This window comes from Salmo trutta, chromosome 3 (genome assembly GCF_901001165.1).
Source record: "Salmo trutta chromosome 3, fSalTru1.1, whole genome shotgun sequence".
Taxonomy (NCBI): domain Eukaryota; kingdom Metazoa; phylum Chordata; class Actinopteri; order Salmoniformes; family Salmonidae; genus Salmo; species Salmo trutta.
The window spans coordinates 35,530,486-35,556,951 of NC_042959.1; the positions used below are offsets into that span (position 1 = coordinate 35,530,486).

At 43.8% G+C, this 26,466-nt stretch overlaps 1 protein-coding gene and 1 long non-coding RNA gene across 2 annotated transcripts in view; both read right to left on the reverse strand.

Moving 5' to 3' along the window:
- Window positions 1-26,466, reverse strand: part of LOC115174452 (uncharacterized) — a 58,538-nt gene that overhangs the window by 19,964 nt on the left and 12,108 nt on the right. Inside the window, exon 2 of the long non-coding RNA XR_003871779.1 lies at window positions 21,831-21,898. This is a non-coding gene — a long non-coding RNA (uncharacterized LOC115174452). The remainder of the gene's footprint in view (window positions 1-21,830; window positions 21,899-26,466) is intronic.
- On the reverse strand, window positions 17,253-19,669 carry LOC115174442 (alpha-2Db adrenergic receptor). The gene has a single exon (XM_029732959.1). The coding sequence runs from the start codon at window positions 18,990-18,992 to the stop codon at window positions 17,697-17,699; it is 1,296 nt and encodes a 431-aa protein (XP_029588819.1). The 5' UTR covers window positions 18,993-19,669; the 3' UTR covers window positions 17,253-17,696.

A 26,466-nucleotide genomic window follows, 5' to 3' on the forward strand; every position in this document is an offset into this window, starting at 1 on the left:
GAGAAAAGGTGAGCGAAAAGAAGACGAGGAGCCCTCTAAGTGGTTTAGAGAAAATCATGCAGAGGAGAGACGGAGGAGGCACAGTGCTCGATAACCTCCCCCACCCCCCACCCCAGCCCCCCACCGGCGTCCTCTCTGTGTCCTGACTAAATGGAGCGACGGTGCACTGTAATGCCATTTCCACTCTATTGTTGGATGGATTTTCTGTTCGGTCCTCTGGGAATTCCCTGTCATGATCCCAAAACCCTATGTGGTTATAAAATATAAGTTTACCCAGCCAATTAGAGGAAGAGAAAGTGGTGAAGTGGTGCTTGTTGGGACTGGAGATGAACTCCCACCTTCAGATAGTTGGCCTGAGTAATTCATTTTGTATAAGGGTTAGTGCTGAGCGATTAACTGAATGTTAATACTGGTAATTAACTACAGTTACCAAAATCCATTGCGCACCTACTTGTCCGGTCTCGGAGACTCACAGAAGAATGCTCTATCGAGAGGGATAGAGAGCAGTTGCTTGGCGAGGTAACTCAACCTGAAAATGCCTGATCTAAGTGACTAATAGTTGGTATTCAGCAGTATTCAGCAGTCATGAATGTACTAAAATAGTGAACCGACAGAAAAGGCAGCAACTCTATAGAGATGAGATGATGACTTGGAATGAAATAATAAAGTCATCAAAAAAACGAATTTAATATACACAAAAAATAAAATATTATATAAAAGTAATGTGAATAAATGATGGTTAATAAGTGATAAGCAGTAATGACAGTCACTACCATCATGGGACTTTTATTCATTGGTTTATTCTGTGATATTAGAGCATTCAACACACATAATGCATAGTGCATTTAATGTAAAAAAATAGATAATTCTAAACCGAAAACGGTGATTCTTTTTTTAATAATAGAAACCAAAAACGAACCGACCCCTTTTGGAACGCTAGTTTGCCTTTCCAGTGATAGTACAGTGAAATGACCTTCAAAGCTACTGAGTCTATACTTCCTTTTGTTGAAAAGGGTTTAATATATGGGAAGGGTGTGTGCGTGTGTGTGCCTGTGTGTACACAGGGGTCAAGGGTCAGGTAAATAAACCCATCCCCCTAGAGTTCTCCCTGCTTTGTTTAGTTGCCTCTGGGGGGGCCATCGTAACCTGCCCCTGTCCTTAGGGTGTCATCTGATCTGTTTAATTTATTTTGGGGTTTCTCTCCGTCTGTTTGTTTTGTTGCCACAGAGGAATAGCAGTGATCCCCGTTACATATGTAAAGCTGCTGTCCCACACAGCTGTTCAGTCCCAAGCTATTCAATCTCCCTCAATCACCACTGTTTGATTTATAACTTCCTGGTGTCCTTGAGAGCCTGGTCTGGGATGCTGTCTCTCTGTCCACCACAAACCTCTAAACTAAAGCATTAGTGGCTGGGAGCGGTGACCGCAAGGTCTTCTTCTGGGGATTAAAAATAGTTGGGAATCCAAAAAGAAACCTAGAGAAATTAGTCTGGAAATAGGTCTGGATGGAAAACAGAACAACTTTAGGTCTCAATGGCTGGTTGGTTTGTACTGTCGGTCAGATTGTGGGGACTGATGAGAACCGTGCCATCATGGGATGATGATTGTCATGTGAATTACCCCACTGACCGGCGCCATTTATCAACCATCATTCTAGAACCCTGAGAGAGAATGTGTTTTAACGACAGCACAATCAGATCTGCTCTGTTTCTCTGCGCTGTTCCATCATTTTGAGCCGCGACTGGCATTGTTTTGATGCAATGTAAACTGTAACAGAAGCCTGTCCACGCTGATGATGATAAATTCATCCTAGAGGGAAGGGAAAGTAGAAAACAATAGCCACAATAGCCCAATCTCCACTGGGCTATCAGCCTTGTAGGAACAAAGGAGCCCCTCCTTTCCCCAGCTTCCTCTCCTCTGTAGTTGGGTCTGGTCAAGGTCAGAGATGGAGAAACTCCCTCATGTCTCCCACGTCTCCCTCCTCTTTCTGGGCCAGCAGACTCCATGTCTACTCCCTCTGTATCCCACTATGGGTTTAAATGACAATGTGTAATTTTCTTTACTGTAGCTATGTATTCAACTCCATCTCTATCAGTGTTTCCTGAATGTTGGTAGGCTGCTTTTAGTTCTTCCTGAGTCATGGCTAAAGCCTGGGTTTTGGTGAGAAATGTTGTCATGGGTAACAAACAAATGTGCAAGTACTTTAAGCAGTTCACATGAGCTTTAAAGGTTTGGGAGCCACGGCTCTATATCCCGCTCATTCTGAAAACAATATTGTTTGCAGAATATTGAAGGATACACAGGCTGTTATTCCTACATGTTTAGTAAAGAGCAAAGAATCACAACAGATTGTGAGCTGCTTTCACTGCTGCTTGAAATAGATGCTCATTGCTCGCAACTTAAAAAGCCTCAATGCTGTTTCTCATGTCTTTCTCAGTATGTGGTCGTTCGAATGGCTGTATGACAAAATACAAGCTGTTGTATAACTGCTGGGTCTGGAGGTTGAGCAGATTCGAAACAGCTACCAATCATATGGTTAGGTTGTCTATGTGAGTTATTATGCCCATTGAAGCATCCCGATGAACTCCATAACTTTATATTGATGAACAAAGGACAGATAACACAGAGCAGGAATTTTCTAAGGAGTGTGGATGTCATGACCTCCTGTACTGATATCTTTTATAATGAGCAGAGAGGAGGGGGTGAAGGAGGAGGAGGTGCAGGGGGAAGGGCGGAAGGGGGGAGGGGATGAAGGAGGAGGAGGAAGAGGAGGAGGCGGGGGAGGGAGGGAGGAGTAGGTGGCGAGGAGGAGGAGTAGGGGGAGGGGAGGATGAGGAGTGGTGAGGGGTGAAGGAGGAATGGGGACAAGGAGACGAGGAGGAGGGGGGAGGAATGAAGGTGGAAGGGGACAAGGAGACAAGGGGGAGGAGTGGAGGGGGAGGAGGGGAGGAGGTGGAGGAGGAAGAGAATGAAGGGGAAGAGGAGGAGGGGGAGGGGGATGATGAGGGGGTTGACGGAGGAGGGGGAAGGAAGGAGGAGACGAAGGAGGAGGAGGGGGGAAGGGAGGAGTAGGGGGAGGATGAAGAAAATGAAAGTGAGGAAGAGGAGGGGGAAGGGTATGAATGGAGGAGGAGGAGGATGAGGGGGAACAGGAGGAGGGGGAGGGGGAACAGGAGGAGAATGAGAATGAATGGGGAGGAGAGGGGAGGAAGAAATTAAGAGGACCATAATTATGGAGAGTAAGAGGATGAATAAGAGGAGGAGGAGGAGATGAAAGGGGAGGATGAGGACAAGGAAAATCTAGGGGAGGGGGAAGGGGATGAAGGAGGAGGAAGAGGTGGAGGAAGAGGAAGAGGAGGAGCAGGAGCAGGAAAAGGATGAATGGAGAGGAGGGGGAGGAGGAAATTAGGAGGACCATAATTATGAAGAGTAAGAGGATGGAGAAGCGGAAGAGGAGGAAGAGGAGGGGGAAGAAGGAGGATAAGATGGAAGAGGAGGCGGTGGAGGAGGCAGTAAAGAAGCAACAGAAGCCTACATTAATGAGTCCAGCCATAATATCAGGCAATTCCATGAATTGTGAATTATGTTCAGTTGTAGTTTTTTTTTTTTACCTAAATTTAGGGTGAAAATCTTATGGGGTTTTCAATGGGGTGGTTTTTAAGCTACTGAACCTGGTGGGTAAATGCGGCCAGTGGGTAAATGCGGCCAGGAGATGGCAATGCTTCAAATAGGCCTAGCTTGTGCATCATTATCATTAGTTATCACTAGCAAACTGAAAAAATGTAATTGGTAGTTAACTTGATTATTCTTACATGTACAACTACAGTTCAAAAGCATTGGATTGGAATAAACATTAGCAAGAGAGAGTCTTGGCACTATTCCTTTTAAATCCAAGTTACATTGAAATTGACGTTATAATTTTTAACCTAAACTAACTCATGACCTGACCCTAACCTATGACTTGCCCTCCAGTTAAAAGAAGTGACATCCCAAAAAAACATGGAAAACTATTCAGCAATAATGGTTCCTAGCCTCCCACGCACGCTATCTGTCACTGACACTAAAACTGAAACTAAATCATATAAAAATGACAGAAATATTTTTATACAACTAAAAAGGATCAAATCAGGTCTGAAATCTAACTGAAACTAAACTGTATTTCAAATACAAATTGAAAAACGAATAGAAATAAAAACAAATATAAAAACAAAAAATTGAAAACCTTGTAAATTATTTGCCTCAATGTTAGACACACTGCTGAGAATGCATGTTCACTTTATGAGACAGGGAGTGGAAATAAGATGTCTTGCTAAGATGTCAACCCTCAGTCTCGCTGCCAACATTCCCTCCAGTATTCCCACCACATCCACAGACCCCTGTCCCCGAATACTGTTCTTTCGGGTCTTCCATATCGCTAATTTTGCTGCCCCTAACACAAAATTAAGCAACACAACTACACCCTTTCGACTGAACCTGTACTTTGGCCCAAATATATACAGTTGGGAAGAAAAAAACCTCCCAACATTGAGAACCAATTTGTGATCAGGTCAATCATCCCGACCAACCTGGGACACTGTAAAAACAGATGTGCCCGAGTTTCAGACTCAGCACAAAATGGACACCCCTCCCCAACAGTAGGGTCCAGGTGTACCAGATGCATGTTAGTGGCTATAGCTCCGTGTACTATCCTCCATTGGAGGTCAGCTGTCCTCTTATCAATAGGCAGTTTGTATATTGATCGCCAACAGCCTTTTTGAGAGACACCTGGACCAAGCACACCCGCCCACCTCGTCGATTTTACCCCTTCCAGGGAAGAGGCATGGGACACCTTTACACATACTCTGGCCTTTACACATACTCTTCGTACATGGCCTTCTTTCCCACCTCCTTGAACTCCTCCAGCTCCGGGGTATCGAAAGAAAGCAGCATCCCCACGTCCTCCACGAATGCCCCCGCTGCAGCACTAACAATCAGTGCAGGGAACACATAATCCAGACCCTCCTTCCACCGATCAGAATTGGAAATGTCAGTCACATACTGCAGATGAAGTACTGGCAGGGAGTCGCAGACCTCAGCGACGACCTTCCTCAGTAGGCGAGATGATCGGATCCCCGCTCTTTCTCCCAGCTCCTCCAACGATCTATTCCTGTTCCGCATCAGATGACCCAGTTTAGTACACCCCACGCCTAACAGGCATGAACGTAGGCTAGCTGAACCCAGAACACGGGACTGGATGGCAGTGTTGTGAAAAAGAGGCTCTTCAAAAAGCCACATCCCTGGTGGCGTGCCGGCCTTACGGGACTTGACAAAAACTCTCCAAGCCTGCATAACAGACTCATAAAATGGAGTCAGGCCAGGCAAATCACCCCCCTCCAGCTTTAAGAGGAAAAGGTGCTTATCTAAGCCCAAACAGCCCGCTCTCCTCATCAATGTATAGGCTGTGTCGACTCAGCTAGAACCGTCTCTGTACAACAGCCTCTGGGCTGCTTGAAGCCGGAAAGCCATGATCCTAGAGGAAATATCCACCAAGCCTTGCCCACCCTCGTGTAGTGGCAGGTACAGGGCTGCAGCTTTTATCCAGTGTTGTCCAGACCAGAAGAAATTGACAAGGGTCCTCTGAAGCTCTTGAATCAGACCCTTTGGTGGCTGTAAAATCATTAGTCTGTGCCACAGGGTAGAGGCAGCAAGATTATTAGCTACCAATACCCTTCCCCTGTAAGACAGCTGGGGCAGCACCCATTTCCATCTTGACAGTCTGGCACACACTTTCTCCACTACACCCTCCCAGTTCTTTTTCTGAAAGACATCAGAGCCTAGAAAAACCCCCAAAGTCTTCATCCCATCTCTGCCCCACTGAAGCCCCCCTGGTAACCGTGGAGCAGACCCCATCTGAAGCTGACCTGCCCACAGCGCTTCACTCTTTTCCCAATTGACTCTAGCTGAGGAGGCCCCCTCATACACCTTTAGAGCGTTTGAGAGAACCTTAACATCCTCAGCCCCTGTAATAAAAACTGTCACGTCATCTGCATACGCAGACAGTGCTATCGTGGGACCCTTCATTACCCCTGGCACAGAGAAACCAGTAAGCTTCGCTCTTAAAAAACAAAGCATTGGTTCAATCGCCAGACTTTATAACTGCCCTAAAATTGGGCATCCCTGCCTGATGCCCCTTTGGACAGGGATGGGGCAGCTCAAAACACCCCCCACCTTCACCATACACGAGGCCCCAGCATACAGTAAATTCATCCACGACAAAAAAACATCCCCAAACCCAAAGGCTTTCATTGTTTTAAACAAGTACTGGTGGTCCACACGATCAAAAGCCTTCTCCTGATCCAAAGAAAGTAAACCCACATTTACATCAGACAGTTTACAAATGTCTAAAACATCTCATATCAGAAACAAGTTGTCAACAATAGAGCGGTCAGGTACACAGCAAGACTGGTCCTTGTGGACCAACAATCCCAGATACTCTTTTAACCTGTTTGAGAGACATTTAAAAACAATTTTATATTCTGCGCACAGCAAAGCAACAGGTCTCCAATTTTTTATGAGAGCCAAATCCCCCTTTTTTGGCAATAATGAAAGCACCGCACGTTGACAGGATACAGGAAGAGAACCCTCATGAAAAGATTCACACATCACCTCATAAAAATCCTCTCCAATAGACCCCCAAAAGTGTTTATAAAACTCAGATGGTAAACCATCAATGCCAGGGGCTCGGCCTGTTGAGAGCTGCATAACTGATGTGGACAGCTCTTGCAGTGTAATGTCAGAGTCCAATGCGACTCTCTGCTCTGGTCCCAATTGAGGAAGACCGTGTATCAACTGTTCAGTACACAGAGTCACAATCCTCCGCCTTATAGAGGGCAGAGTAGAAATCGACGGCATGTTGACGCATTTCACTAACATCCATGGTCACCTTCCCATCAGGGAGACGAAGGCAAACCATCTGTTTACGTTGCAGTGTCGACTGTCCTAGGTTAAAAAAGAAAGTGCTAGGAGCATCCATATCCTTGAGGGAAGCAAAACGAGACCTAATCAAGGCACCCTTCACTCTTTAATGCAGAAACAATCTTAGTTCATGTCTCTCGTCCTGTAAATTCATGACTAATCCAGGATCGTTCTGAGTGAGCAGCTTCAATTCAATAGATTTGATGTCCTGTTCAAGTGCCTTGATAGTCTCTTTGAATTCAATTCGAGACAGAGCAGTATACTGTTGACAAAATAATCGTATTATTTCCCAACCTCCCACCATTGTCTGAAGGACTCAAAATGTCCTTTTGTAACCCTCCATTTTTCACAAAACAACAAAAACCTTTCACAAAACATGACATCATGTAACAATTTAACATTAAAATACCAGTAAGATGATGACCTTCGTGGACAGGACAAATGAATATCAACAGTAACAAAATGGTGATCAGAGAAACCCACAGGAGTAATGTCACACCTTCCAACCCTACTACAGTATTGATCAGACACATACAACCTGTCTAACCTTGCTGCACTGACACAACCTTCATTACTTTTAGCCATGTGTACTGCCTAACTTTTGCATTCCTGACTCTCCACACATCAGAAAGCTCAAACTCAGTTAGTAGACCAGACAGGCAAGTGGCTGAGCGCAGGTGAGGTTCTTCAGCGGTGCGATCAACAGTAAAATCCACTGTACAGTTCCAGTCCCCCCCCTAAAACCACACACCCCTCTTGGTCACACTGTCTTAAGGTTTCCTTTATTTTATCAAAACCAACAACACGCTCTGTACCCTCATTAAGAGCATAAACATTAAAAAAAACTAAAAAAACATAACATCCGCCTTGACCAATAAAGCCCGACCCTTGACAATCTCTGTTGTAGATACCACAGTCACCCCTAAGCCTGAAGAAAACAAGATTGCCACCCCAGCACTGAAATGTGTACCATGACTGAGTATATGCTGCCCCTCCCACCACATACCCCAGTCAACCTCATTTTCCTCATCACTATGTGTCTCCTGTAGAAAAACTACATTAAGCCTTTTCTGTTTTATTACTTCTAATACCCAAGCCCTCTTATTCCTGTCCCTTCCACCATTAATATTGAGAGAACCTGCCCTTAGTACCTCCATATTGAAAAGAGAACCTACCCTTAGTACCTCCATATAGAAAAGAGAAAGGAAAAGCAGAAGAAACCACAGAGAAACCAAAGAGAAAAAAGAAAACACCCTATGAAGCATGATCAACATCATTGTTTACATTTTCTCTAACCTTGACCATGTTTCCCACTACCTTTTGCTGCTGTGACAGCAGTAACACATTTCCTCAAGCGAAACCGCTTCTTCTCACTTAACTGGTCTAACCCCACCGTCTTCTGTAACATCACAGCTGACCTCACAAACTTATCAACATCAAAATATTCTGCCAATTTGACAGATTTCCCAAAAGTCTGATCCAAAAACCTATTTACCTCCTCTAGATCATAAATTGAGTCGTCACCAGCTGCTATCATACCAATAGAGATATCCATATCCTGCTCCTCCTCAACTGAGGCCACAGACCCCTGACTCGCTTCTAATACATCCCTTTCATCCCTCCCCACTTGCAGCCCATCACTCGTACCAGGCATCTCCTCCACTACCTGGGAGACTAGCCCCACCTGAACCCTATTAGTCGTAGTGGGCATCTCCTCCACTACCTGGGAAACTAGCCCCACCTGAAATCTATTACTCGTAGTGGGCATCTCCTCCACTACCTGGGAAACTAGCCCCACCTGAAACCTATTACTCGTAGTGGGCATCTCCTCCACTACCTGGGAAACTAGCCCCACCTGAACCCTATTACTCGTAGTGGGCATCTCCTCCACTACCTGGGAGTCTAGCTCCACATGAACCCCCTCCTGTACCCCGTTACTCATAGTGGGCATCTCCTCCACTACCTGGGAGACTAGCTCCATATGAACCCCCTCCTGTACCCCAGCACTCGTACTGGGCACCTCCTCACCAGTCTGAGGAACTGGCTCTTCAGATCTATCCTTACCTTCTACAACAAAATGTTTCTGCTGCATAACATTTCCCTCTAACACAAGTTGCAACTCCGTGTCCTCAACACGGATAACTTGTTCCTCAGCAGCAGGTGCTTGTGGCTGCTCAACCACTGTCGGCCACTACATCAGTGGGCCCAGGCGTTACGAGGACCACCTGCGCCCCTCCCTCTGCCTTCTCCCTTTTCGGGCAAGCATGTCGCTTATGACCAACATCCCCACACTCAAAACACCATTGACTACCCGTACTAGCATAAGCCATATACAATCTATTGTCATACTTGACTTTAAACGCTAACTCCAAAGTCTGCTCCGGTGAGTCCAAAAACATAAACACCTGTCGCCGAAAAGACATAACCTGTTTCAACGCCGGGTGTTTGGAACCCAACGGGACAACCTTAATTTAACTTGCAAACTTCCCAAAGCGCAATAACTCGCGCTCCAATAGCTCATTTGGAATAAACGGCGGTACATTTGAAATCGTTACCCTTGTTGACGGAGAAAAAAGCGGCGTAACTTGAATAAACATTCCTTTAAGACGTACGATTACGCGCAACCATACGATTAACAAGACACTCTTCTTTAAGAAAAACCACCACCGCTTTATTCATCCGTGACACATAAGCAACATTCTCATATCCTACCTTCTCTCCCACGGCGACCAGAAACTCCTCCACTGTGACAGTAGCTTCAGTAACACACCTAAAGCCGTGCCGAAGTGACAAGGACGGCATCCCCATTCGGGCTGCCATCCCCGCCAAAATCAGGGTAATTTCGATACGAAAACAAAATACTTAATTCTACCACAACAAACAAATAAAAATAATAACCTTAATCATGCACAGAAGAAAACAAAGAATGCCACCAAGAAAGAGAGAACCTAAAGAAAGTTCTGAATATCTAACTCTACACAACACACGCACTCCCTTGCTCAAACAATTCCCAGCATGCACCAAACACTCCCAGCATGCAGAGAGAGAGAGAGAGAGAGAGAGAGAGTCGATGTGGAGAGAGAACACACTCAGCAAAAGAGTCAATTAATCCCAATTCAAAGTACCCCGGCATAGTAGACTGCCCGCGTCACTAATGAACAGAATTTAGAAATCCATTTAGCTAGCTAACCCACACACGTGCCTGGAAACAAACACATGCTTAGAGATACTTGTATATATGAACCTGGACACACATACAGTACGCATCAACTCAGGAACACACACACACACACACACACACACACACACACACACACCGGTTGGCATTTATTGGGATGACTCATGTACTCGATGCAGCTCTGTAGAGTAGTCACTAGCTGGCACAGCCAAAAAGTCATACAATTTGATTTTAAACCTAACCATAACCCTAACTTTAACTCTAACTTAACCACACTGCTAACTCTAATACATTTTCATGAATTTTTACAATATAGCCAATGTTGACTTTGCAGCTGGCCAATCTAGTGTATATCTCTCAGTTCTGCCTCCAAGGCAACATTCATGACAACAAATGCCAACCTGCAACACGCAGGCATGTATGCACGTGAGCACACACACACACGCACGCGTGGGCGCCCACACACACACTGCATCTCCTGGGATGTAGATATTCAATTTGGAGATAAACCATTTACATTTTTAAGAAACAGCTGACGCCACCATTCTCAGCAACAGAAGGCCCAGAGCAGAAAGGACAGACATGGGATTTGGCGATCGGCACAGAAAAGGCCCTTTTTTAAAATCTCTGGCCTGCACAGACGTCTGAAGGGGCTTGAAAAGGCCATTTGATTTGAATGGTATCTAAACTGACGTACAGTAAATCTCTCTCTCCTACTCCTGTAAAGACTTTAGTTCACTTCCCCACCATGGACTCCTATTAGAAGTGGGAGGATGCGCAACAGGCCTGTCAGTAGCATCTACAGTATTATCACTGACTGATGTTACAACATTACGCTCCACACTCTGTAGCAGAGAGAAGCCACATGGATGCTAATTACAGTCCCTCCTCTGCTGTATTCACATTGATAAAGCCACGTAAATGAGGAAACAACTGTCTGTCTGGTATTAGTCACATTCTAGGAGACTGTACTGTCGTCACCCCCGCCGTTAGTCAGCTTTGTACAGTGTCAGCTAGAGCCTTTTTTAACAAGTCAATGTAACTCAGGTGTTACAGTGTCAGAGGTTATACCTGGTTGGGTCCTGTGTTCTCTCCAAGTAATGTTGAAAGACCTGTTCTTTTTTTATGATCATTTTTATTTTGTAAAGTGTATTGAGACGTGTTAAATGCACTTAAAATAAATGGTCATTTGATTTGATATTCTTGCAAATCCTGGTGTGGTTAGTATTGTTAATTCTGTCTTACTTAAAGGGGAGTGCTGATCCCTCCAGGACCCTGTGCATTCCCAGGTAACTGTATAGTGTTAGCTCTCTAGGACCAGTTCTTTACCCTGTGTTCCCCTATAGCTACCTCTCCTGTAATTTCCCAGGATCCAATAGAAGGTGGGTAGCTATAGTGTTAGCAGGTCCTGTATTGTATTACCTGTAGTTCCCCTATAGCAGTCTCTCCTGTGATCCCCTGCAGATAACAGTATTAAGTGTTAGCTGCTCCTGGGCCCAGTGTTGTATTAGCTGTAGGTGACCGACCACTAGCAGGTTGATTTACACTGGGACAGACACTGCCTTATGTGATCTGCTCCCTCTCTCTTACCCTGACATCAGCTGATTTAGTGACAATCTGCCATGTGTCACTTTCTGCAGACACACAGGTCCTGGGATTGACGAATCGACTGGCCTTGTACGCTTCCAGCCATATCTTGTTAAAAACAATTGAAGAAAAGCAATTACCTGTGTGTTCCGATTGTGTCAGAAACAATAACAACATAACAGGTGTAAGAACCAGGCTACTCTCGTTCTCTCTCTGGTCTTCAAAGGAGACCCTTACTTTCCTCCTCCACCCCATCTTGAAACATTTATAACCTTTCCCCGTGCCGGGCCTGTTGTGACTGCAAAGCAAATAGCCTTGCTCGTCCTGTCGACCTAAACAACCCCTCGCCTCACAGCTCCTTCTCGGAGACTTCAAACCGTCAGATTTATCCCTTCCTCTCCTTTAAAAAACGTGCAGTGTGCTTCCTTGATTTCCTTGTTTTGGTCCCATCCGTCCTGGTCACGTAAGTCTGGAGCTCTCATTATGTACTATGGGAGGGGAGAGGTCAGGCGTCAATGTAGCTCTTCTCTTCCTGGACTATTCTCCCTGTGGCTTTATTTAAAAGTGAGAATATGAGGACATAAGAGGCTGTTCCATGCAGCTGAAGTGGCCCTCGGATAAAGTTGATGGCCACACATCCACTCATGTGGGGCTTATATACCCTTGATCTTCTGACTGTAACATTAGCCTAGGCCTAGTATATCTACCGCCTAGGGATGCAAATTGTTCTCTGTTTGGGGAATTACATAAAACATTTTTACCATGCCATTGGATTTACAGTAGGTTAAAAGTTGGGGGAAAAAAATACTTATGTTGATGACTTTTTGCAAATCTAATTAGTTTTCCATGTTGTGTCAATGTCATCACATTGATTTTTTGAGGGGGGTTGAAATGACATGGAAACAATGTTGATTGAACCGGTTTTTGCCCAGTGGGTGGTTTGGGCATTGAGACAGGGTTCTGGGGAGTGTTAGTGTAGCATGAGAAGAGAAGAGGCCCATAGAGATTACACATGGATCAAGGCACAGAGAAACAGCACTGCTAATTAAACAGCGTTGTGTTCCATGTTTGCCTCAATGGAGCAGTTGATTAGATAGATAATTGAATTGGGTAGCAAAATTTGACAGGGGAGTTTTATGTCTCGTCTAATCGAAAACAGCACAATGTTATCACAAAACAAATAGCATATCCTGTAAGTGCTTGATTATTGTTTCACATTCTTGACACCTGGAAAGGTGACGAAGGCATGTATAATGTAGAGTGCCTTCAAAAAGTATTCATACACTTTGACTTATTAAACATTTTGTTGTTACTGCCTGAATTCAAAATGGATAAATTGTTGTTGTTTTTCTCACGCATCTACACACAATACCCCATAATGACAAAGTGAAAACATGTTTGTTGAAAGTTGAACAAATTCTTTTGAAAATGAAATACGGAAATATCTCATTTACATAAGTATTCACATCCCTAAGTCAATACTTTGTGGAAGCATCTTTGGCAGTGAGTACAGCTGTGAGTATTTCTGGGTAAGTCTGTAAGAGCTTTCCTCACCTGGATTGTGCAACATTTGCCCATTATTCTTTTCAGAATTCTTCAAGCTCTGTCAAATTGGTTATTTTCAGGTCTTGACAAAGATTTTCAAGTAGATGTAGTATGTCAAAACTATAACTCGGCTATTCAGGAACATTCACTGTCTCCTTGGTAAGCTCCAGTATGGATTTGGCCTTACGTTTTAGGTTATTGTCCTGCTGAAGGTAAATTCATCTCCCAGTGTCTGTTGGAACGCAGACTGAACAAGGTTTTCCTCTAGGATTTTGCCTGTGCTTAGCTCCATTCCGTTTATTTTGTATCCTGAAAAACTCCCCAGTCCTTAATTAACGATTACAAGCATACCCATAACATGATGCAGCCACCACTATGCTTGAAAGTATCAGAGTGGTACTCAGTAATTTGTTGTATTGGATTTGCCCCATTAAGACTTTGTATTCAGGACAAAAAGTGAATTGCTTTGCCACATTTCTTTGCAGTATTACTTAAATGCTTTGTTGCAAATAGAATGCATGTTTTAGAATATTTTTTATTCTGTACAGGCTTCCTTCTTTTTGCTCTGGCAATTAGGTTAGTATTGTGGAGTAACTACAATGTTGTTGATCCATCCTCAGTTTTCTCTTATCACAGACATTAAACTCTGTAACTGTTTAACAGTCACCATTGACCACATGGTGAAATCCCTGAGCAGTGTCCTTCCTCTCCGGTAACTGAGTTAAGAAGGACACCTGTATATTTGTAGTGACTGGGTGTATTGATACACCATCCAAAGTGTAATTAATAACTTCACCAGGCTCAAAGGGATATTCAACGTCTGCTTTATTATTTTTTTATACCCATCTACCAATAGGTACCCTTCTTTGTGAGGCATTGGAAAACCTCCCTGGTCTTTATGGTTGAATATGTGTTTGAAATTCACTGCTCAACTGAGGGACCTTACAGATAATTGTATGTGTGGGGTACGAAGATGAGGTAGTCATTCAGAATCATGTTAAACACTATTATTGTATACGGAGTGAGTCCATGCAACTTATTAAGCAAATTTTTCCTCTGTAACTTATTTAGGCTTGCCGTATTTAGGCTTGCCCTATAAAGGGGTAGAATACCTGTTGAATACTTATTAACTCAAGACATTTCAGCTTCACATTTTTTATACATTTGTAAACATTTCTAAGAACATAATTGCACTTTGACATTATGGGGTATTGTGTACAGGCCAGGCTGTAACACCACAAAATGTGGGAAAAGTTAAGGAGTGTGAATACTTTCTGAAGTCACTATATATGCTACATAGAGTATATACCCATTGATAAATTACATTACACACCAATAACACATTTACAGAACTGTGATCTTGCTGGTTTGAAAATAATTGTTTTGGAATTAAGCTGATTATGATTCAATCTTAGGTCAAAAGTGAAGAGTTATACCTGGGGGAAAAAAGGCTATTTATATGAAACATTTGAATGAATTCCACCAACAGCAGATGTGTTTGAGCTAAATGTATAGTCTCCGTCGTCAAATCAGTCCTACATATCTCATGCAATCTCTATTTCAGTTTATAAATAATATGCAGCACTCTTCAAACAATCTCCATTAGAGATAAAATAGACATAAAAAATAGTGCCTGATCACTCCCTCCCCTTACAACCACCTCCTGAATAAACCCAAAAAACTTGTAAAAGCATCTCTACTTCAGTAAAACCCAGGAGAACCAAATTATGCCTTGTTTGATTTCTTATTTTTCTCCGCCACTGGACTGTTAAATACTCTTAGTCCAATTTAGTGTGTTTGGCACCATGCCAATACGTCTGATGGCATTGGAACTTTGAAGACATTCTTCAGTGGATATAAATAGTGTATTTATTTCTCACCCCCTGCCAGGGCTCAGACAATAGAACCAAGATGGCTTCCCTCTCCCTGACCACATTCTGTTTTTCTCATGCACTAGTATCCCTATATCACCATATTCTCTATAATACTGTTTTTGAATTTACATCCCCTGTATGTCTTGAACGACCCAACATGAGACATGACCCAGTTCAAGCGTAACATGTTCTGATTGGCTATCTATAAAACAAAGGTCCAAAGCAACATTTACATCTATCCTACATGATAAGTATGTGGCTTCTCTGGGTATTAAAACCACAGCCTCAGAGTCGCTAGCCCATATTTCCTCATAATGTAATTTGTCAGTCTCCACATCACCTTCTGCTTAACCCTTCACCCAGCAGCTCTACAGTATATGATGTACCCATGACAACATTCGTTGTCAGTCTCCACATCCAACACATCTAGAGATCTAACGCACATGTCTTCTTTGACATCACTGAATCACTCTCATGTTGCTCCTGTCTGCAATATGGCCAATTGTGGATGAATTTGTCATGGTAGAAACGTCTGAGGCTTTGTTGGTTTAAAGATGTAGATACGGTAAATAAAGAGTTGGAATTCAAAGCATTCAGCCTACTGTTTAAATTAAACCAAGCATAATACTGCAATATCAAACAGAACAAAGAGGATTAGAGAGCAAAGCTTGGGTGGCGACGTGACTCCATTATTGAACCAATACTGTCTCCATCTCACCGGAGGCCTGGCAGACCACAAAGCTGAAGACGATCACGGAGGTAGCAGTAGACAACATACACACGGAGGTAGTAGTTGTTTTCAATCTTTTCCTCTCCCTCTCTCTCTCTCTCTCTCTCTCTCTTTGTCTCTCTCTCTCACACACACACACACACATGGTGAGGCTGGTGAAAGGGAGGACAGCTAATATTAATGGCTGGAAGAGAGTGAATGGATTGGTATCAAACTATGTGTTTGATGTGTTTTATACCGCTAAGTACACACCGTTCTAGCCTGTCCTCCCCAATGAAGGTGCCACCAGCCACCTGTGACACACACACACACACACACACACACACACACACACTATTATGGAGCATGTAGTGACACATTTGTAGTGACACGAGTTTTCTATTTCCAAAGGTTAAAACACGGAGCACACTCAATAATGTCTGTCTGAGTATTGATTTCAAGGTCTGTTTTTAAACTTCTGGCCAATAGCTTCTTCTTTGGCTGAAGATTAAATAATTGCAGCATAAATCATATTAGATTGGGTTTATGCTATGAAGGTGGCTCATACTATAGGCAATTTCTCCCAATCTTCATTTCTCATCACTTATGAGGATACATTCATTTTAGCAGAAGTGCAATCTCATTTTAGCAAAAGATCGATCTATCTGCTTACATACAGTGTCTAAATGAGGCACAATATCATGAGATATATTCCCTTATCACTATATTTTTCTGATTAATAACAGTTCATATATGGTTTTGCAAACCATTGAATATGCCATGTCATGCATTCGCGTCACAGCATAGTGCCATCAGCGTAGTGCGCGGCGTTTCAGCACCACGGACAACAGCGCAAGTATTTAGGGGTTCAGCGATGAGGGAGACCCGAAGCTCACTCAAAGAGATCTGCGTCATCAACCCACCTGACATCAGTCATAATCGAATACCGTTTTAGATAAGAATGGATTAAAAACGACTCAAAGTTAATTACATTTTGACACATCTCTATTAAACTCTACCAAGCAATTGCAGTCATTCCTAACTAGTTTGGCTACTCATGAAATAAATGCCTAAGTAGATACTACAACCGTGTACAGTGTGAACTTACTGTACACTGAACCTACACTGCCTTTCCAGCCCAAACTGCCTCAACTTCATCCCGAAGCCGACGGACACTTTCAATCTCTATCATTTCAACTTTTTGTTTTGTTATTTTACTTTTTATTCGTTTTGAGATTCTTTGAAAAAGTCAAAGTAAAAAAAAATGTATGTCAACTCAGTCTCATGTCTTATTGATGACAGTTTGATGAATATTTTCTTTGAAAAACCTAAACCCCCCAGTGCCACACACACAGCTCCATCAGCCTTGAAATCTGGGTTATGACTTCACTTTTACTCTGAACTCGATTATTTTTCATATCTTTATGGGACATAAAAGATTAATGAAAGTACAGCAAAGAACGGGTCGTAAAAAGGCGCTGGAATTATTATGCGGTGGCCTAAATATATGAATTACCTCACTGAATATTAAATTAATTCCTAACTTTGAAAGCAGGGGCCAATATGGTTCAGTAGAGCCATATTAAATCATCAATGACAATACTCTATTTAGCTTTTGTTTAATATATCCTATTTCCTCTGTACATTGTTTCTAATATTCACACATTAGTGCACAACACGAGATATTTTGATATCATATTATTATTATTATTAAATAAAAACGTTCCTTTTGGAACGAATATAGTCATTCAGAGGTGCAGGGATGCGTGCTTGGGTGAAGAACTGACGTCTGTTTCGATGAGCAGTGACGCACAGTCAGTCAGTCACAGCCTCAAAGTGACCCTTCTTTTCAAGTGGTATTAGTGCGCTTTGAAGTCCGGCATACGATTTTCTTAAAGGCTTTACGGAAATCCCTGTTGAAAATTGTATATATGATAGGGTTCACTGAGCTGTTACAGTAGCCAATCCAGAAGAAGGCGTTGAAGAGCGCGCTGGGTATGTAGCAGCTCTCCCTGCAGATCGCGTGCAGGCTGTATGTGAAAAAGAAAGGGAACCAGCAGAGCACGAACACCCCCATCACCACGGCCAGCACGAACGTGAAGCGCTTCTCGCGCATCTGGGCCACTTTGGTCTTGGACGCAGCCGCCGCGAGGTGATGTCGCTGGGTCACCAGGGTCGCGTTGGTAGCGTTTTTGGGGTCTTGGAAGAGCTGTGAGGCGCGCGCTGAGGCCCAGGAGAGGCGGCAGCTCTGTCGCGGGCAGCAGTCCGAGACCTCCACCTTCCTACGCTTGGAGAAGCGGTGGTTCCGTGGTTTGTTGTCCGACGCACAGCAGCTCTCCTCCAAGTCTATATAATCCAGCTCCTCCTGCCTATGGTGGTCCTCGGAGCTCTGGCTACTGGGGCTCTCCATCTCCACCCGCTCCTTCCTCACGAAGCACGTCTCCGACTGAGAGGGCTGCCTCTCCAGGCCGTTCTTAGCCACGAACACAGTGGAGGAGCGCTGCTTGGCCACTTTATAGATCTTACAGTACACCAGGATCATGATGAGGCCCGGGGCGAAGAAGGACACGAGGCAAGAAGATAGGATGTACCAGGTCTCGTTGTTTAACAGACACTCATGCTCGTCGTGCTTGGTCATGATGAGAGGTGGGAAGGAGATGACGGCGGAGATGACCCACACCACGGCTATCATGGACTTGATTCGCTTGGGGGTCCGCTTCAGGTTGTAGCTCACGGCCTTGGTGACTGACCAGTAGCGGTCCAGACTGATGGCGCACAGGTGGACTATGGAGGCGGTGCAGAAGAGGACGTCCAGTGCCAGATAAAAGGCGCACCAGGTGCTCCCAAAGTACCAGTAACCCATGACCTCATTGGCAAGGGAGAACGGGATGACCAGTGTCGCCACGAGGATGTCTGCACACGCCAGGGACACCAGGAAAAGGTTCTGGGGGGCGCGGAGAGCCCGGCTGGTGAGCACGGCCACGATGACCAGCGCGTTACCGACGATGGTGACCAGAATGATCACGGTGACCACAAGGATTATGAGCGCGGAGCCCACCTCCGTTTGCGGGAGAGGTCTTGGGGCGCTCGAGGTGTTGGTATCCTGCGAGGTATTGGTAACGGTGGTAAACTTGGCTACATCCATCCTGAACGCATCTTCTCTTGGTTAATTTTTAGTGTGTGCCTTTCCGCCCCAAAACACTTAATGGAAGCATTCAAATGTTGATCAAGTCATTAGTCCGAGAGAATGTAATCAGTGGAGACGCGCTGTGCGTTAGGTTGTGTGATCAGTGAACAGATATAGAGCACACTGGTAAAATACACGAGGGCCCACTGCGTCCTGGCGAGCTGCTCTCATCTTCAGTTTCATAGAGGGTCCGCAAAATGTTGGCGACACAAGCCCAGCTCGCTCCGTGGTCACAACGTATCCAGTAAGTTGCTGCCACTATAAAGTCCGGAAACCAAATAAGTAAGTCGCCATGTTAGGGTGGCGTTCCAGGAGCATTAGCAACATTTAGTTTCTGTTATCTCTCGGTCTTTCCCGTGCGCAGTGCTGTATGTATTTTTACATGCGTCGCCAGTTACGCACAAGAGGCAGCGCGCACTGCGAGACACACAATGCTAGTGGAATTTGTGTGCATGCGGGAGTGAAGTGGGTGACATCACTCCTAAGACCAACCTATCGTCAAACTAAGCGAAAGAGAGAGGGAAAAGGGAGAAAGAGAGAGAGGTCTGAGTTTACTTTGGATAAGGAACAGCTGAGGGGAGACTGCAGGTGGCTAGAATTACCGGTTTGGTTATTTTCTATTTCCAAACCTGATTCACCTCATATCCACATAAAAAATATTACAGCCCAGCTACATGTTATAATGGAAGTTGATTAATAAAAATAAGACTAATGTATCCATCACCGTCATCAACTGTTATTGTCATTTGATATCACATGTAGAACAGCATGAATGGTATGTTAGCCTATATGTTGACTTTAGGGTTAAGTTCATGACTGCCATTACAAAGTGATAGTGTGGTGAATGTATTTTAAGCAGGAAACAAGGTGTCTGCTGACATGATTGTGTGTGTGTGTGTGTGTGTGTGTGTGTGTGTGTGTGTGTGTGTGTGTGTGTGTGTGTGTGTGTGTGTGTGTCTATAAACATAATCTACAATGTAAGCATTGCTGGGAGGTTTACGGACAAACAAAAAATGTCTATTCATGTTTTACAATGTCAAGTGCTTTCATAGCTTGATGTGTTGTTTACTTGATTTGCTTTGACCACTCTATCTTATATGTCTTCTTTATCACTACTTGAACTTCACTCATCATGCAATGCTGAGCAGATAATAAAGAGATGGAAACCGCACAGATTGCTCTTCTATTCGAACCAGTAAATTAGCCATGTTTAAATAATGTCTCAATGTGCAGACGATAGCAATGATAACGTGTTTTACATTGTACATTCACCACACTCTCTCCCTTTTCCATATTACACAAGGAGATTGAAATGAGAGAAATACCTGGCTGACCGTTTAGCCCCTCGGAACACATTTGATGTAGGGAGCTAGCCTAGTGATATAACATAATGCTCTGTTCGGCTGTGCTGTGGCAGGGCTGGGTGTAAAGCTATTTAACCATTAGAAGCGTGGAGATATGAGGATGGAGGAGACAAAGCTATCACAGCCACTTAGGGTCACAGGGCAAAGCGTGGCTGATTGCTATTCGACAAAGCGCAGCTCTGCTCTGAATGCACTGGTGCAGATGTATGAAAATGGTGTAATTTTAGGTTCGGAGCAAAAAAATCCAGGGCAAATCAAATGTTATTTTTCACATGCTTTGTAAACAACAAGTGTACACAAACAGTGAAATGCTTACTTACGGGCCCTTCTCAACAATGCAGATCTAAAATAAAAAATGGAAAACTAATAACACAAGAAATAAATACACAGTGAGTAACGATTATTTGGCTACATACACAGGGTACCAGTACAGAGTCAATGTGAATGCATATGAGGTAATTGAGGTAAATATGTAAGTACTGTATTCTGTAGGAAGGGATAATGACGAGGCACCAGGATTGATAATAGGCAGTAGCAGCAGCTAATGTGTTGATTCAAAGTTTTAAAGTAAGAGGGTCAATGCAGATCATCTGGGTAGCTATTTGGTAACTATTTAGCAGTCTATGGCTTGAGAATCGATGCCATTCATGGTCCTGTTGGTTCCAGACTTGGTAAATCGGTATCACTTGCTGTGTGGTAGAAGAGAGAACAGTCTATGACCTGGGTGGCTGGAGTCTTTGACAATTTTTAGGGCCTTCCTTTGACTGCTTGGTATAGAGGTCCTGGATGGCAGGGAGTTCGACCCCAGTGATGTACTGGGTTGTACAAACTACCCTTTGTAGTGCCTTCTGGTCGGATGCCAAGCAGTTGCCATATCAAGAGGAGATGCAGCCAGTCAAGATTCTCTCAATGGTGCAGCTGTATAACTTTTTGAGGATCTAAGGGCCCATGTCAAAGCACTCCATTTGCAAAGTAAACAGGGGGTGCAGACAGGAGGGTTGAGTGTGTATGTTCTCTTCTGAGTGTGTGACATTGTATATGTGTATTGTTTAGAGTGGTTGTGTGTTATTTTGAGTGTGCACATGCAATACGGTGTGTGTTATTTTGAGTGTGTCCGTGCAATACGGTGTGTGTTATTTTGAGTGTGTGCATGCAATACGGTGTGTGTTATTTTGAGTGTGTACGTACAATACGGTGTGTGTTATTTTGAGTGTGCGTGCAATACAGTGTGTGTTATTTTGAGTGTGTGCGTGCAATACAGTGTGTGTTATTTTGAATGTGTGCGTGTGTTGTCAGGATGCTCAGTTCTAGCATCCTTCTGCAGGGGTACATGCAGCAGTGGTCCCCTCTCACCCTCCCCACCACCAATCCCCCCCATCCATCCCTGAATCTAAGCTATAAAACCCAATGAGTGCTGAGTGGTTCTGCTCACCTAAAGGGAGACTGTCACAGTGGATCAGAGCTAGGCCCGGTGCTGCAGATATGGCCCCAGTGCTCCACCTGTAAAACAGACACAGAACATTAGCCTCACAGGCCCAGACCCACCTCAGCTCACCTCTGCTCCAGTCCAGTCATTATCAGGACGACATGCTCTTTCAGATAGTAGCAAGCAGAAAAATACACAAAAACATTTGTAGGTCATACAGTTGCAAGGCTATTTTGGGTTTTAAAAAGGAGCGAGGTAATGTTTAGAACATGCAGATGTACAACTGTAGTGTATTCTGTTACTTTTCATCAGCTGCGTAAAACCATTCTTTCACCTTGTACACATGAAATAGAGTTAAAAACCAATTGTATACCTGCTCAATTGAAATCAGGTACATTATCGGCCTTCAATAAAGACGTTGTAGGTGTGGTTTGAATAGTTGTAGACATAACACTTCAAGATTCAGCTTTTCACCCCATAATGAGATGCATTCCAATTGTACTCTGTGTTGTATTCAGGTGTTGACACAGTCCAGATAATAAAAAAATAAAAATAAAAAATGCACTCCCATTTATCAAGGTCTGATGAAAAAAACAAATCCTGCACTGTCTGGCAGTACTTCAGCAATCTCCTCAAGACCATAGAAAATGTTCAAGGCAGCGCCAGGACAACTATCACCAGTGCTCAAAGAAATGTGGTTTACAGTAAACATCAGTTTTGTGATTTCGTAACAAAATGTCATTGTTAGAGCTGATAAGCATTCAAAGCTAAAAGTCAATGCCAGCGTTTCAATGTCTGATTGAGACTTGTTTGGAGACTACAAGTTGTGGGTTTCAGGAAAGTTGTGAGTAAACACTTCCCCCAATACAAACGTGCACTCACACTCACACACACAAAAGCGCGCACACACACATACACATACACTTCCATCCCAACCCCCTTCCATCTGTACCTATTCCTAGTTGCGAAACAATACCCCACATCCTGCTGGTTGGTCTCCAGCTTCCTGCTGTGATGTAATCAACACACCTAATGAGAGGTGGATGTGCATCACAGCCCCGTCCTGACTCCCAATCCACATCCCTTCACTGTGGCCAAAGGGTTTCGCTTGACCTAACATCCCATAAAACAACACAATTCAACCTCCCACCTACAATCTCTCTCCCAAGCATCAACTCTCACCTCCTACCACACTACACAGGGCTGGATAAAGGCAGGGGCTTACTGGGGCTGGAGCCCCAGGGCCCAGACCCAAGGGGAACCCAAGAGGCAGCAAATAAAGTCAATCATGTAAATGTGACAACAACCTCTCCCTCAACATCAGCAAGACCAAGGAGCTGATCGTGGACTACAGGAGAAAAAAGGGAGAGCACGCCCCCATCCACATCGACGGGCTGTTGTGGAGTGGATTGAGAGCTTCAAGTTCCTTGTTGTCCACATCACTAAGGACTTAACATGGTCCAAACACACCCGCACAGTCGTGAACAGGGCACGTCAGAGCCTTTTCCCCCTCTGGAGGCTGAAAAGATTTGGCCTGGTTCCTCAGATCCTCCAAAAGTTCTACAGATGAACAATTGAGAGCATTTTGACTGGCTCCATCACCACTTGGTATGGCAATTGCACCGCCCTTGACCGCAAAGTACTACAGAGGGTGATGCGGACAGCCCAGTACATCACTACTTTGTTCTTAATTGTACTCTTATTATTAACTATCCAGATGCCAAGTCACTTTACCCTGTCTTCCTGTACATACAGTATCAACCTCAAATACCTCGTACCGCTGCACATTGATCTGGTACTGGTACTCCGTGTATACAGTGCCTTCGGAAAGTATTCGGACCCCTTGACATTTTCCACATTTTGTTAGGTTACAGCCTTATTCTAAATTTAATTAAGTTCGTTTTTTTCCTCATCAATCTATACACGATAACCCATAACGACAAAGCAAAATCTTTTTTTTATTTTTTTTTATACTTATGTAAAATATTTCATTTACATAAGTATTCAGACCCTTTGTTGAAGCACCTTTGGCAGTGATTACAGCCTCGAGTCTTCTTGGGTATGATGCTACAAGCTTTGCACACTTGTATTTGGGGAGTTTCTCCCATTCTTCTCTGCAGATCCTCTCAAGATCTGTCAGGTTGGATGGGGAGAGTTGCTGCACAGCTATTTTCAGGTCTCTCCAGAGATGTTCGATCAGGTTTAAGTCTGGGCTCTGGCTGGGCCACTCAAGGACATTCAGAGACTTGTCCCGAAGCCACTCCTACATTGTCTTGGCTGTGTGCTTAGGATTGTTGTTCTGTTCGAAGATGAACCTTCACCCCAGCCTGAGGTCCTGAGCGCTCTGGAGCAGGTTTTCATCAAGCATCTCTCTGTACTTTGCTCCATTCATCTTTGGCTCAATCCTGACTAGTCTCCCAGTCCCTGCCGGTGATAAACATCCCCAAAGCATGATGCTGCCACCACCATGCTTCACCGTAGGGATGGTGCTAGGTTTCCTCCAGACGTGACACTTGGCATTCAGGCTAAGGAGTTCAATCCCCAGTCTCAACGTCAACAGTGTATAGGCGACTCCGGGATGCTTGCCTTCTAGGCAGAGTTGCAAAGAAAAAGCCATATCTCAGACTGGCCAATAAGAAGAAAAGATTAAGATGGGCAAAAGAACACAGACACTGGATAGAGGAACTCTGCCTAGAAGGCCAGCATCCCAGAGTTGCCTCTTCACTGTTGACGTTGAAACTGGTGTTTTGCTGGTACTTTTTAATGAAGCTGCCAGTTGAGGACTTGAGAGGCATCTGTTTCTCAAACTAGACACTCTAATGTACTTGTCCTCTTGCTCAGTTGTGCACTGGGGCCTCCCACTCCTCTTTCTATTCTGGTTAGAGACAGTTTGCACTGTTCTGTGAAGGGAGTAGCACACAGCGTTGTATGTGATCTTCAGTTTCTTGGCAATTTCTCGCATTGAATAGCTATTTCTAGAGGCTGTGCACATAACTAGATTATGTAGCTAGCATTTATTTTATAGCTAGTTAATGCTATTGTAACACTACTGCACCGGTAGGCTTGCTACTTGCTATCTAGCGAACGTTAGTAAGGGTTTGTGTGTCTCTGTGAAAAGATAGCTAACCATTTATACATAACCTATTTATTTATAGGCTGCTAGTCATGTGATGATCTGTTTGCTTGATTGCTGCTTTAAATGAGTGTGTGTGTGTGTGTGTGTGTGTGTGTGTGTGTGTGTGTGTGTGTGTGTGTGTGTGTGTGTGTGTGTGTGTGTGTGTGTGTGTGTGTGTGTGTGTGTGTGTGTGTGTGTGTGTGTGTGTTGGTAACCGAGATTTACTGGGATTTACTGCCCAAAACCACTCTCTTTTCCCAGGATAAATAATACATTATTTATATGACCAGCATGGCATGAAATGGAACTGTTAAATTATATGCAAAGTCTATATCTGGCTTCTCTATGGCCTCTGCATGAGGAATCATCAACGCTCAGGGTAGGACAGACCGCCCATCTCAGTATGGAGCGCAGTTCACAATGCATGTAGACCTATATCATCTCATCATGGTAACTTTTCTTCTCGTGACAGTTAGGGCTGCATTTGCTGCAGCATAGTCTATGCTATAGTAATATAAAAACCGAATGCACGTCTAATTTACCCTTCTCCATCTGGCTTTCAGGGGTCACCTTATTTTTTAATTGTAACGATATTTTTCAAAACAGCCTACCACTAGAATATTGAATATCATCGCTTTAAATCAGTGCAGGCGTGAGCACTCTCGCATAGTCATTCTTTCTCTCCATCAACTCCATTCAAATTGCATCCAAATTAGATAATCCAGTTCTAGATTGATATATAGGCCTATATATAAAGTAGATGTCCTAGCCTACCTCCTTCAGGTAATACATTCAATGCAGGATTAGACTTATATTTACCTAATTAATCATGGGATATGCATAGTAGGCTTCTGACTTCTAGCCTCTGTCTCTTGCGCAATACGCACGCAACAGTGCTCCGCTGGCCTCGCTCCTTAAAAAACACTCCTTAGCTCTTGGAGTCAACATGCAGCAAAAGCTAGACTAGAAAGGCTTGCTGGACATTCTTGTTTAGCATTTGTTATACCAACAGACTATTCAAAGAGGAACGCAAGCTCTTGTTTGCTGAATGTTAAATAGAGCAGGGAATGGAACTCACGGGTAGTTTGAAAGAAGAGCGAACACGCGATGGCGGTAGGCTATAGCAGTTATTTATTCAGACACATAATCATTAAATCTTTGTGAGAAGTGAAAGACTTTTGCATCTAATTCTGGTTCTATATTATTCAAGGATGCCATTAGAATGATGAAGATGAGGACAACGAAATGTATTTAATTTAACTGTTGAAAGCGAGGAAGGACTGAAGCAACAATAGACAGAAAAATAGGAGGTAGGCTAATAACATTAGAGGAAATATTATAAAAGGTAGGTCTATGTATGCATCATCCTACTACTTATACAAATAAGCCCTATTACATTTCAAAATGTAAATCAAATTCGCTAGCCAAACTTGTAACTTTGTAGGCTGCATGTGGAGGCTACTAAAGGTGTAGAACAACATTGAAACACTCAGCCGGGTCACCTTTGATACAAATCAATATTTGACA

Excerpts from the sequence above, each read along its gene's own strand:
- LOC115174442 (XM_029732959.1), bottom strand. The coding sequence starts at position 18,992 with ATGGATGTAGCCAAGTTTACCACCGTTACCAATACCTCGCAGGATACC.